Source organism: Electrophorus electricus, chromosome 23 (genome assembly GCF_041902795.1).
Source record: "Electrophorus electricus isolate QZ-2024a chromosome 23, ASM4190279v1, whole genome shotgun sequence".
NCBI classification, from domain to species: domain Eukaryota; kingdom Metazoa; phylum Chordata; class Actinopteri; order Gymnotiformes; family Gymnotidae; genus Electrophorus; species Electrophorus electricus.
This window is the reverse complement of record NC_137519.1, coordinates 5,342,270-5,355,676: the sequence shown is the minus strand read 5'-3', so window position 1 is coordinate 5,355,676 and position 13,407 is coordinate 5,342,270. Positions and strand designations below refer to the sequence as shown.

General features: G+C 42.7%; 1 protein-coding gene across 5 annotated transcripts; it reads right to left on the bottom strand.

Annotated features, from left to right (window-relative positions):
• Nucleotides 1–158: 158 nt before the first annotated feature.
• On the bottom strand, nt 159–11,816 carry cusr (Copper-only SOD repeat protein). Of its 5 annotated transcripts, XM_081706122.1 has the most exons (11): nt 11,695–11,753; nt 11,198–11,342; nt 8,087–10,160; nt 7,468–7,567; nt 5,737–5,814; nt 5,304–5,408; nt 4,858–4,990; nt 4,316–4,430; nt 3,211–3,335; nt 1,463–1,546; nt 159–528 (listed from the first exon to the last, which is right to left on the bottom strand). In XM_081706122.1, the coding sequence occupies exons 3-11, from the start codon at nt 10,120–10,122 to the stop codon at nt 434–436; spliced, it is 2,871 nt and encodes a 956-aa protein (XP_081562248.1). In that variant the 5' UTR covers nt 10,123–10,160; nt 11,198–11,342; nt 11,695–11,753; the 3' UTR covers nt 159–433. The 5 variants fall into 5 exon arrangements, 2 of the variants coding, with proteins under 2 accessions (XP_081562248.1, XP_026871176.2); XM_027015375.3 differs by lacking the exon at nt 11,198–11,342 and having other exon boundaries at nt 11,695–11,816; XR_014119536.1 differs by lacking the exon at nt 11,198–11,342 and having other exon boundaries at nt 464–528; nt 1,463–1,592; nt 11,695–11,816.
• Between the last annotated feature and the right edge of the window lie 1,591 nt (nt 11,817–13,407).

The window sequence follows — 13,407 nt, the reverse complement described above, 5'->3', positions numbered from 1 at the left end:
AAGTACACAGCAGTTCATTTCAACCAGGTACAGTACATGAGGGTTTATGAGTACACGAGTAGTTAAAGGATATTGCACTGCTATAATAATAATAATAATAATAATAATAATAATAATAATAAAAACATCAAACAAATTATTATAAAAGATTACCAGAATATTTTTAAAGTTTTTTATTTGTCTTCCACTAAATGTAACACCTAACAGCTGACTTTGGATCACTTTGAGCTCATAACACAATTCTATTCACATTAAAGAAAAATAAAAAATAGTGTTACATAGACTTAAATATACTTGCAGCCTTCAGATAGAGTCAGATTAACATTGTGTGATACTGGTGATTTTACTACACTTCATTATAACATGTGCATGAACCAACTCTAGACCTGTATAACAGATATAGACACTGCTGGTTTCAAATTCCAGGTGATGTTCACTGCAGGGCAGTAGCCTGTAAAGGGTACAGCAGAACTAGTGTGAGGATGTGGACGAGCCATCCGTGGGTCAGTAGCAAGCCAGGGGCACCACCTTAACAGGACAGAGAGAAAACGCTACAGACAACATACTCATAAACAAAAATATTATTAATTCATTCACATTTTCAGAATTTGGCAGATGCACTTACCCAGCTTGATTTACATCACATATACAATTGTATCAGTATGACAGTATGTGTGTGTTTACAAATACGTATCAGTATGATAGTATGTGTGTGTTTACAAATACGTATCAGTTTGACAGCATGTGTGTGTTTACAAATAGGTATCAGTATGACAGCATGTGTGTGTTTACAAATAGGTATCAGTATGACAGTATGTGTGTGTTTACAAATACATAGCAGTATGACAGCATGTGTGTGTTTACAAATACATATCACTATGACAGTATGTGTATGTTTACAAATACGTATCATTATGACAGTATGTGTGTTCTCTGGGGAAACAAACCCATGCTCTGCTAGCACATGCTCTATCTGATCTACCAGCTGAGATACAGAAGCATAAACTTTAAATCCTCTATGGCACTCTAAATCCACAAACCCACAAAGCTCCCAGCAGAGTAGAGACTGTCTTAAGATGCTGCGCTGGCGTGTGTGTGTGTCTGTGTGTCTGTGTAATAGGGCTGTTTCACAACACCTCTTGTAAGACTGAGTAAGGAGTGAGGAGGGGTGTAACAGGTTGGCGTCCTTGTCAGTTTCGACACTGAAGTATTAGAGATCAAGGCTTTGTTTGGAAAATCAAGGCTTTGTTTGGATAGTGCCACCTGGCCATCCTGTTGCGTCAGAGTAATTAGAAGGCCCGCGTTGTGGAGGGGACATTGCTCAACATGACCTCAGATGACACGGTGTGTGTGTGCGCGATTGTGGACATGTGTGCGCGATTGTGGCCGTGTGTGCACGATTGTGAATGCGTGTGCGTGTGAACAGCACTGAGTGTGTGTGGTGGGTTCTGGTTATGCTTACTTTTTGTGCATTCGCTGGACTGTTTGTAAATGCCCATCTTTTGGCTCCCCTTCACAGATTCAAGCTGGCTGTGGTCAACCTGGCCTGGGAGGCAGTGGTGCATTAGATCAGGTGCAGACTTCTAGGCTGGCTTGCGTGTTTGAAAGGATCACATTGCTTTGTGTTATTTTAGTCACTCTGGTTTAATTCATTTGTATACTTATGTGGGTGTTAGACGTAAGAATTTACTCAAATGGATCAATCCTGCTTTCCTAAAATTTAACTAGAAATATCTTTTCATTTCTTTCAGTATGGAATATGATATGATGAGATCTGAAAAATAAAGCAATAATATAAATTAGGTTAAGAGATAATAAGTAATAGGCAATTAGAATGAATGTTTTAAAGCAATCAGTTTTACATCAGTGGCAGCTGGAAAGTTTTTCTGAAAAGACTTTATGCAAAAATGATCAAATTGCATAAACATGATTGTTTGTAAGCTTGTAAATTGCATAAACAAGATTGTTTGTAAGCTTGTAATAATGCTTGGCAGATCTGACACTATGTGGACCATTAAAACAAGTTTGGAGCACAACTTGCATTTGCAAAACTGGTCAGAAATATCACAATTAGATGTTTTTACCAGAATCATACAGCTTTATCTACAAACACAGGATCTGTTAGGGTACCCTCCCCTGAGAACGCAGTGTTTCTGCGTGTCCCTCCAGGGCTCTGCAAGGCTGGCGAAAGCAACCCCTGCACCCACACTACTTTCAGCAAGCATTACCGACTACAAAGACTGATCTGAGCTCAGGTTCTCTCTGTGCCTTTTCATTTGGACATGAAGAACAGAAACTGATAGACCAGTGGGAAAAAAAGTGGAAAAAGTTTCACTGGTGTATACATATATAGGCTCATACATATATATGTATAAGCCTCTCTCTCTGACACACTACTCTCTCCTGTCTCAGGAGGGGTTGGAAGGCTGGACACTCACACACTCGAGCATGTCCTCCGGTTACCGTGTAATTTTCATCTTTTGTGTGTGTGCATGGGTGCATTCGCTGTGAAAGGAGTGAATAGTTCATTGTTTAGACTGAGAGGGGCAACCCACCAGGGAGGAAGCAGAAAGAGAAAGCTCAGAGACTCACATGGAAAAACACACACACACACACACACACACACACACACACACACAAAATAGTGTGTAAACATGCCCAGCTATGCAGGGATGCTCAATTTGTGACAATACCCACTCCCCCTCCACTCCAGAGAAGAACAGGTTCTGAATCATGCCAAGTCTGATTCCTACTGGGCTTTTGCATATGGTCATTCTCTTACCTTCCACACCGATACTGTTCTCCTCAGTATAAAATGGATTTTAACTGATCGTTTTCTTGATTTCATTCCAGTGTGACTGTTACGTGAGTAAGTAACCACCTTTTACCAGGTTGTTTGGGGCTGTATGTCCTCAACCAAACTGTCCCTCTACAGAATTCATCCTTCCACTGTTCACCTGTAAACTACGGCACATTTCAACTGTGAAAACATCTCCTGGTTGGCTTGTTTGTAGCGGCTAAGAGCTTAAAGGATGAGGGCGTGAAGGACACAAGAACTGCATGATGGCTCCACGCCTTTTTGCAAAGCTGAAGGGCAAGCAGAAGTGGCAGCGAACAAGACAAATCCATGCAAGGATGTGAAAAGTCTGCTGGGTTTCATCAGCCAAGCGCCCAGCAGGCTGGTAGAAGTGAACGCGAGTGACCTTTTACCTGACACGAGGAACGTGACCTGCTGACACTTCCCCCCTGCTCTGGGTGACAGCGCTCCAGGCAAGATGGACACCCTGGACAAGTGGACCTCCAGGACGTTAGCCACCCTCTTGCGGAAATCATACCTGACCGAATGATGGAAATGTGTTTTAGGTCCATCAGAAAATGCAATTTCACAAGGTGAACACCTGGTTTGTTTGTTTTTAACTTCCTTCTGTATTGGTTTTTTAACTTCCTTTCTACTGAAATCTAGAACTTTGAAATGCTTCTAAACTCTGTTTGTTGACAGTGAAATCTGCAGTGTCTGTTCTGTTCGATGTGATGAGCAGACATGTCTGGTGCTTTACATCATGCTTCTTGACAGATCATGCATCAAGTGCATGTCTCTATAACTGTCCTGTGGTTTCCTAATACAGGTACCGCAGACATGAGACCACCCTCTCAGTTTCAGTTCCCCTCGAGCTGCAGTGCACATCCAATACCGACCAGCCTGCTAGACAATGTAGGATGCACCCAGCTAGAGACTGCTCAGCAGCGCGTGCATGTTGGAAAAGGTACGGTGTGGTCCTCAGGAAAAGACAATAGGGCCTCCATCAGTCCCATCTGTCTTGATCTCCAGATTTGGGATAGACTAGGGCTAGAGTAGTGTTAGAATGGGGTTAGAGTGGGGCTAGGTTGGGGCTGGATTGGTCCTCTGTGGATGTAGACTGGGGCTAGATTATCCCTAGACTGGAGCTAGAGTGGTGTTAGAATGAGGTTTGATTGAGACTAGAGTGGTGTTTAGCCTCAATCCAACCCATAGTCTGTGATCACCTGAGTGATCACGAATTCTGCACTTAGTAACCTTAATATAAATACTAGTTTATAAAAAGAAGAAACACACAAACCTACGATTGCTACTGTTCCTTGTGTGTATTTTCCTGCACTGACTCCCTGTCTTTGACAGTGCTATAGCTTGATGGACACCAAGACTCTGGCCAAGATGTATTTGCATTAGGACAACTTCCACTGAGACAACCCAACCACTTTAGTAAGTCACGTTGGGCAAAAGGGAAGTTCCAGAACATAGGGAATGTGCTAATGCAGCCTCTTCGAAAAGGCCCACCTGCTAAAGGATGCCACCCTCGGGAAGATTTGCTGAGCAGAGGGTGACTCCGGCAGGATATCAGCACACGCGATGGTCATGTTTCCCACCCTCAGGACCAGTGACCTGTAGATGACTAATAAAAAAAGGAAGTTGCGTTATCTTTGCCTTTGGCGCATTTCATTTTCATTTCATTTTCATTTATTAACTGCTTACGGCTTTACTGTGTCTGTGGAAACAACCTGTGCTTGATCTGAAGTTTGAGTATCCCTCAGCCTGTACTTCAGGCTTGATCTTACAGGCTAAACATTGTTTACAAACTTAACACTCTGTAAAAGGCGAAACACTGTTTACAGTTTAAACACTGTTTCAATAGCTAAGAAGCACTTGGTTGTGACAACACTTATTTATTTATACTTAAACAAAGCTTTAAGGTCAAGATAAACTGTTTTTCAGCTATTTGTAGCTTTATCCCAACTCCAAGCAACAGGACCCATGTCTGAGTAATCATTATGGTGGCTCTCTGCATCAGAGCCAGACGGGGTAACGATGCACCGGCGCACCTGTGAAGTCCCCGGCCAGCTGCAGGTGGCTGTCCGTGAACAGCTGTCTCTGGGTCAGGCCCACGGAGCCGAGCTTACTTGTCAGGTCCCCGACCGCACAGGCCAGGGGGGTGAACTGAGAACAGCTCGAATTCTGTAGGGGGATGGGGTCAAAAAAGAGAGAGAGAGAGAGTTCTGTAAGTTTCTGATGAGGTACATGCGTAAGAGCAACTATATTGCCTTGTAGGACTTGCTCCTCAGTTATTGAATTTTAGGATCAGTTTTACGTGCAAATTTTTCAGCGAAGCACTGAAACTAATGAAAGAGAGATAGTAGTGTGCGAAAGTCACTAACTAGACTAACTACAGTTTATATTCAGGAAACCCTAACTATGTACTAAGCACACAATTGCTTTGGTAAAAAATTAAACCAAAAAAGCTGTCAAGTGGAAAACGTGTTGGTGTCACCTGTGCTGTCATGTTGAAAGGGTCATAGGTCCCTCCTGTCTCGGCACACTCCTCAAGAAGCCCACCAACGCGACTTTCCATGATGTCCCACGAAGCCCAGGTAATCTGACCAGACATGGAGGATCATACCATCACGGTTTGATATCTATAGACGTATACGTGGGCTGTGCCGAGCGGCTTCGCTGATCTGAGCTGAATATCAGAGTTGGTAAATAATTAAGTTCTTAGTAGTTTTGAAATCAGTGGCCATCTGGGAGAGCACATGTGTAATGCTTCGATCAATATGACGGTTGATATGAAAGCCAGTGATGAGGTCTGAGTTACACAGATGACACAGATGTCTGAGTTACACAGATGACACAGATGTCTGAGTTACGCAGATCTCAGTTAGAGCTTTAGGTCATACAGAAGCAGTGAATCATTTGGTACTCACGTTGTGTGCTTTGGACAGACGGAGGTCCACCAACAGGATAGCGTCACTGTAGCTGCCATCAGGAAATCTCTGTTGGGACTGAAGACATGGACTACCATTGGACCGGCACTTACTGCACATCTAGAGTGACCTGTTTGCTTCCACAGCAGAATATTTTACCCCAAATCCCCCTCTGTATGTCTTACTGAGTTGTGAGGGCCTCATTTTGAGGAAGGACTGTTCAAAACCATCTTCACGGCCCCAGGAGCACTGAATATCATTCATGTGCTTCTGAGAGGATTGTGGAGTTTCCAAGGTCACAAAACATGCAATGTGTTTTTCCATATTGACGGCACAAGTGAATTTCACACAAGCTAAAGCGTAAAGCACAGCATGGGTGGTGGAGATCCGTTCTGTCTGTGGAGAGATGGACCTCTTACTGGTACAGCAGGACACAAGAGCAGCCACACACTCCACCCACCGCGCCTCCCAGCTACGCCCGACGTCATCTTTACGGCTAACCCAGCAGGCCTAACCTGCAGACTAACCGTACTAAACCCCATTTTCTGAGTACTGCCCTCCCCACCAATCCCATACTCCCCGAGAACTGCTCACCCCACCAATCCCCACTCCCTGACTAAGCCCCACACCCCACCACTACCTGACATATTGCTCTCACCTCCCACCACCAACATTATATTAGCATAATAACTGCGCCCATGCTGGAATAGCCTGTGCTGGCCTTTGCTGAATTACAGTGGCCTCTTGCAACGCCAGCCATGAAAGTGTGCACCACTGAGTTTATTCGCACACTACCTTGTTACATTATAGCATGAAATCACGCACACTCCAACATTTATAACCTGTTATTCCCAGGGCCTCTCCTGACCTCTCTCTCCCGTTCTTCTTTCACATCTCCATTTATGCTATTTCTTCTCCTCTCCTCTCCGCTCCTCTAACACCAGTTTCTGCTCTGCTCCCTGTCCCTACTCCACAGAGAGAATGCAAACGGCGTCATCTTTTTGTGGCAGGTTTAAAGAGATATCCCTTCTTTAACCTGAGTGAAAGGTACACGATTGCACAAATTTGTTACATGGATATTTACCTCAGAAAAAAAAAATCTATAAATAGTCCCATGTGCATGATGTAAAAATCATGTGTGATCATGACTTTATATGTCCTAGTTAATTTAAAATTTAGTTTTTCCATGATTCTGATCCCTTTCATTTACAATAACGTTCATATTCAAATATGTTCAAATAAGTGTATTTAACATATTCAAATCTTACATATACATATCTTAGAATACATATAGATCTTACAAATACCATAAAAATAGATCATGCAAATATCATTCAAATTTGAAGTACCGTGTATGGTAAAGAGCTGTTTTACATTTAATATGAAAAGTACAAGCTAATTATGTAACATTTTAAAATGTTACATAATTTTATAGGTTTTTGCCAAATATTTACAAATATCTTGCATGTACATAAGAATCATAATGTATGTGTGCAGGGATGCTGAGGGTTAATCACTTTCAAATTTATTCCTACAGGGCACATTAAAGACTGTAATTATACGTTGCTTGTTCGAACTCATGAACACGGCTCATTGAGATTTGTGCAGAGGAGGCTCAGAAGATTGAGCCATAGACTAATTCAATGCAAATTTGTTGTCCTCTATTCTGTCTGGCTCCTAGTTTAATTACAAATAAACACAAACCATTCTTTTTGAAATCATACACATTACCATGGTTACTTCTCCAGTCACGTGGCTGTGGAACGTCGCCTTGGCAATGACCCAGTATGAATCTGAGGTGTTCTCGGGTGTGATGTCAGCACATTGCATTCTGCAGGACATTTAAACAGATATCAAGGCCCATATCTGACTTATTGTAGACAGCATTTTTAAAAATGTGGATTAAACAAATCTGCCTCAGTTTCTCAGAATTTGAGGAGTTACATTTAAGCACATATTTTTGGAACTTTGGATCAAAATGGGGAACCAGAAACTGAAGACCTTTAAAACAGTTTATGAGTCAGGCTGTATACACTATACACCTGCTTCTGGTTTTCTGACTTTTTCATATAAATCAAATCATTGTTCTCTTTTTAAGGTCTCAATTGAAATGTTAGCTGTAAAAATGTTATGCTACACTCATGACTAAACTGCAACCACTCTACTGTGGATCCAGTTAGAAACCATTTTGCCTTCCATTGCCCAAATAGGCAGAGACAGATTAAGCATGAGACAAGGCTGAAAATAATTCCCAAAGATAATTCACCAATGGCACTGCAATTTAATTTAAGACTAGACCATTTCTGAGAAACCAACCCTATGAGTAAAAGGTTTTGTGACCGAAACTAACCTTGATCCGTTCCTGTAGTGGATAACCAGTGAGCGTCCTATGATACTGTTGGGCCCATTCAGCGGCATATTACCATCCACATAATGGTTCTGGACCTGTTCCTGTTCTGTTAGATACCCGAACTTCCCACTGATATCACCGATCTCATACTGATCCACCGTGCCAGTCCCTGGAGCAGGAGACTGTGAAATATTCGTGGCATATGGGTTGAAGTGACCCATGATGCTTTTGTCAGAGCAGGCGTCTGCTCCACTCACCACCGGCAGCAGATGGATGTGGTATCCAGCAGCTCTGGAAGCCAGCCTTGCCAGTGAGATGTGGAGGTTGGTTGGACCTTGCGGAGAAACCTGGTAGAACTGGATGTGGCCATCTGCCGACCCAGGCCCTTGCCAGGGTCCGGACACCGCAGAGGGGAAGTGGACCTGGGTAAGGTTGGCACAAGCTATGCGAACGCTGGCCTCTTCATGCCCATGTATGACTACTGACCTACCAATCATGGTGCCAGGTCCGGACAGCCAGGATGTGGTGTCTGTAAAGAACCTCTTGCTGCCAAATCCAGTGTTTGTCCCTAAATCCAGCAAACTGTGTTTCCTAGACAGGTCTCCAACCTCGCAAGCGAAGGGACACTCCGGTCTGCAATTCACTTTGTAGCTACTTGCACTGCTGTTGATGCCAGAGGGGTTCCAATGCCCTGTAGTGGAAATACAGCAAAATTTGTCTGTGTCTGTCTCTGTGCTGATGGGGTAGCTGTGGATGTGCCAGTGGTGCTGCTGAGTCACTGGCATGGACGGTCTCCCATAAGACAAGTCAAGGAACACAGAGACGTCAGAGTAAGGGTTTCCTTTCAGCTGGGTGAACAGGATGGACCCCACCACTGGACTCTGGAAGAGGGCCTTGGCTGAGATTACCTCCCCAGGGTAGCCGATGCTTGCACAGGCAAACCTGACTCCGTTGGGCTCGTGGAGAACCACTGAACGGCCCACGATGCTGTTCCTCCCAAATAGGGGCAGGTTCCAGTCAGTGACACTGCCCTGGAAGTCACTCATGTTCCCTAGCAACCAATGCCTGGCGCTGAGGTCGCCGACCTCGTAGAAATCATGGGTGGAGTTTGAAGGTGGGGGGTAAACAGAAGCCTGAGTGTCAATGCCAAAGGGGTTCCAGTGTCCTCCAACGTTGTTGTTACTGCAGGCGCTCTCTGGGGGTGACCTCAACTCAGGTGTTGGGAACAGATGCACGTGGTAGGGCCCAATTCTCCTGTCCAGGCCGGTCAAGTTCATTGTAACAGTGGTGAGGTCAAAAGGAGACGGCTGGTGAAAGGTAAGATATCCTTTGACTCCCCGCATATCTATAAGGGCACTGACCACCTTTGAGTCTAAGGTCCGGACTTCAGCACACGAGTACCCCGAGCTGAGGCTGAGCAGAGCAAAACGAAATCCACTCTCAAGGGAGAGGATGTCCAAACGGGATTTTACAGGTTCAAGCGGGGTACCGACCTTCACCTGGCCCAACTTTTTCAAACTGTTGTGGTCCAGGCTGCCCAGCAAGGTTGTACAGCTAACAGCTGAGCTCCGAGACAAAAAAATGCTCACATTAGATACAGGAGAGGTACTCTGATCCACAATGACCAGGTCGGAGAGGAAAACAGCAACTGGTTCCCCTGCGACCTGACGGAGGTAGATGTTCCCAGCCACCTTGGCGAAGAAACGAGCCTGTGACGTGTTGACCCTTGACCTCGATAAGAGACCAGTACATGCCTTCCTGCCATCACAAGTCTCCACCACTAAAGATAGAGCTTCCAGACCAGATATGTTCTGGAGTACTCTGGAGACATTCATGAAATCATGAGTGTGCACAGAAAACGTGGCCACATGCTCTCCTATGTTGGCCGTTTCACATGGCTGGGCCACGTGACCGTGCATCACAGGGAACTCAGTGAGAGTAAGATTGAAAGAGTCACATGACCCTATGCCACTGAGGTTAAAGGTGGCTGTCTTCAGCACAGAGTCAAACTGGACTGAACCGGTGACTCCGGCCATGTTGAAATTGGCCTGAAACTGGCCACAGGTAGCAGAACCTGGAAAATGAAAAGAAACAACTGAATGAGGTAAGAAATATGATAGGAAAGTGTTTCTTACATTTCTCTCTGTGACTATTTTGTGATTTTTAAGATTTTCCAGCGCTTTCCAGTGTTTTCTTGAACTACAGCATATATATTGAATAATAACTTCTGAAATCAGTGCATGCCATTTTTCCTGCATGTAGACAAGGAACAGCATACCGCATTCAAGCATACTGGGAAATTTTGCAACCTGACTGTGTTTCAGACCCATGGCCTTCTGAAGACCCAAGTTTCCTAAAAGGACAAAAATGAACAAACATTCTTGTTCTAGAGGGCTGTTGAGGGCTGTCTACTGTTGTGTGTTTTTTATTTCTTGTTTTTTTTCCTCCCAAAAGCATCTGGTAATGTGGTTTCAGAAACTGGATTGCAGCAAATCTTTTTAAGCCCCCCACAAAGCAGGTAATCACAGTGTTTCTTCATTCTGAAGAGGTGTGACTAACCAATCCCTTTTTCTCCCCTTTCTTAATCCTTTTGGTAGCTTTGGTAACTGTTGGAAATATTAAAGTGCAAACACTTAATGCATATAATACATAAATTATGAAGATAAAAAGATATCATGCTTTTTTCCTCATGTAGGAATTGAGATACAAAGAAGCGCAAATAAATCAGGTTCTGACCTGACCTTTGAACTTATATTTCACAGAAAGTTGCACGCAACCATTGTCTGCCACAGTTTAGGACAAAACAGTGAAAACAGGAACAGCAGAAGAGAAAGAGCTTACAGAGCTGTACACCCCTCTGTGTGAAAGGGGAGACGACAGATTATCAGAGGGTGCAGAGAGAACTCTATGTCACTAGAATAAAGACTTTACAAACTTGGAGCTCTAGTATCGATACCCTTTTCACTTTCAATGCTAAACAACAATAGACCACATCCCGCATTTGCTTACATGAAGTAATTCAACATTAAAATGGTTCTCCCAGGACTTATGATATTGTTTCTACAAACCGACCATGTCATATTTATTTTAGGGTAGAATAAATAAACCTACCTCTGAACAGTAAACTCCTAAAATTAATACAGCAGAGTCACTCTGATCTAATCAAAAGTTCTTTCCTATCCATCGATTTGACTGTTATGTTTGCATAGTAGAAATTTCAAGGCAAGAGTCAGATCTCTTAGAAAACACTTCCATGCTGGAGAAAGAGGAAAGTAAATTTTGTAAATATGCCACTTAGTGATCACAAATACAGTGCATTCCATACACCTACAAAACGTTTATTTCACACAACAACCACACAGACATTCTCATGACTCTGAACTTATAAATGTGAAGCTTAATGTCATCTGATGAATTACTGCACTAGTCTCTCTGATTATATGGATTATGTTATTTTGTCATTAACCTTAATACATATTTTAAGTGTATAGTATGTAGGCAATATGTAACTTTGAAAGGTGATATGAAGACAGAGCTAAGGTAACAACAGTACGAGTCAAAACCTTCAGTTCTTTAGGCTAGTGCATATAAAAGCGGGTCAGACTCACCCCACAGAGTGAACAGGAGAAACGCTGCTGAAAAGTACATGTTGGCAGCTGGGTCCTTGTGTGAGTGTGCGTGCAAGTGTGTGCGAGTGTGTGTTTGTGTGGCTAAGTGTGTGAGGGGAGGGGGAGAGAGATGAACGCAGCCAATGTAAGAGTGATTTCAGAAGGGAAGCCCCTTGTGCTGTGTGTGTGTGTGTGTGAGAGAGAGAGAGAGAGAGAGAGAGAGAGAGAGGTTTTGTTTCTCTGTGTCAAGATGAAATCTGTATTTTCCCTAATATAACTGTAGTGGACAGGTCCTAATTACACTCACACATACACACACACAAACATACACACACAACACTAGTATTAGTGTATTTAGTACTAAACAGTTTGGCTTTGCTCAAAGTAAAGATTTATCTTAGGCACAGTAACAAATCTTTTTCAAACCTTTGTTTATATTATAGAATTAAACAGACTGTTTGTTTAATTCTATAATATAAACAAAGGTTTGAAAATAGTCATGCAAAATAAATTATGACTGTTTCTAGAACATAATGCCACACAACTTTATAGGTGGACATCAAAGAAAAATCTAAAATAAAAAATAATTGTGGGGTATGGGCTTTTTAAATATTTCACTTTTTTTAAACGTGGACCAACAAATTCCAGATTGAAGTAGCAGTTTTGCATTAAACATCTTGATTGATTATTTGAGATTTCTGCGCGTTCTAACACACAATGAATTTTCCACACTCATACCCGATGACTGACGAGCACGGGCACTTGTGTCACGCCTTCAAGCAACTCCACCCCTGTCAATCACAGGCACACACCAATCAACCTGGCCTTAATGTTAACCCCGCCCACCTGCCCGCAGTTCCGACACAATAGGTCAACGTTACCCTTCCTGTCTGTAGATTGAGGATGAGGTAGCGTTGCCAGCCTAACGTTACGTAGAGAGGCCTAATCGGCTAGTTTCATGTTTAGCATGCTAGCTAGCTAAATCTGTGTTGAAAAATGAAGCAGAGTTAGAAACTAGATGCATTAATAACTTTTCCCTGTTTTCTAGTTAGCTAAAGGCAACTGGAATGCATTAGTTGTCCAGGCTATCTAGATATTTTCCATTTTCAAGTCTTCCAAATGTAAGTTTTGATAGCTAGCGTTAGCTATGTAAGGTTGGTTACCGAGAATTAAATTCACGACTACTCTATTCACGCCCATTCTTTACGACTACCATATTAACTAAAAAATAGAATAAGAAATTACGCTCAGAAAGATTAAACTTCATATTCTTTTATACATTTTAATACGTAAAAAACTCGCGATATTTTTATATTAACACGTTTTCTCAAGATTTCATATTCATAAGATCCGTTTTCTATAGATCGTTTTCTTCAGAAAATATAGTTATTACTTATTCTCATTCCACCCTGTAGATGGCAGTAGTACGCCATTCAGGCAGCATTTCATTTCCCAAGCCCGTCCATTAATTCAAAGGAGTTGGAAATTGTGTATCTGTGATTAGAAATATTCTGCTGGAAACCGGCCACTATATAACACTATATTTTGAACTCAGTGGTAGGGTTACACACTATATTAATATATAAGAGTAGGTATGAATTTGTTGCCTGTGTAGTAGAAGCCGTTTACTGTACCATTTACTCAGTGCCTGAATGCTGTTGGAATGGTGTTGCTCCCTTTTAGTGTCTGGGGTGAGGCTTATCCTTAAATGTT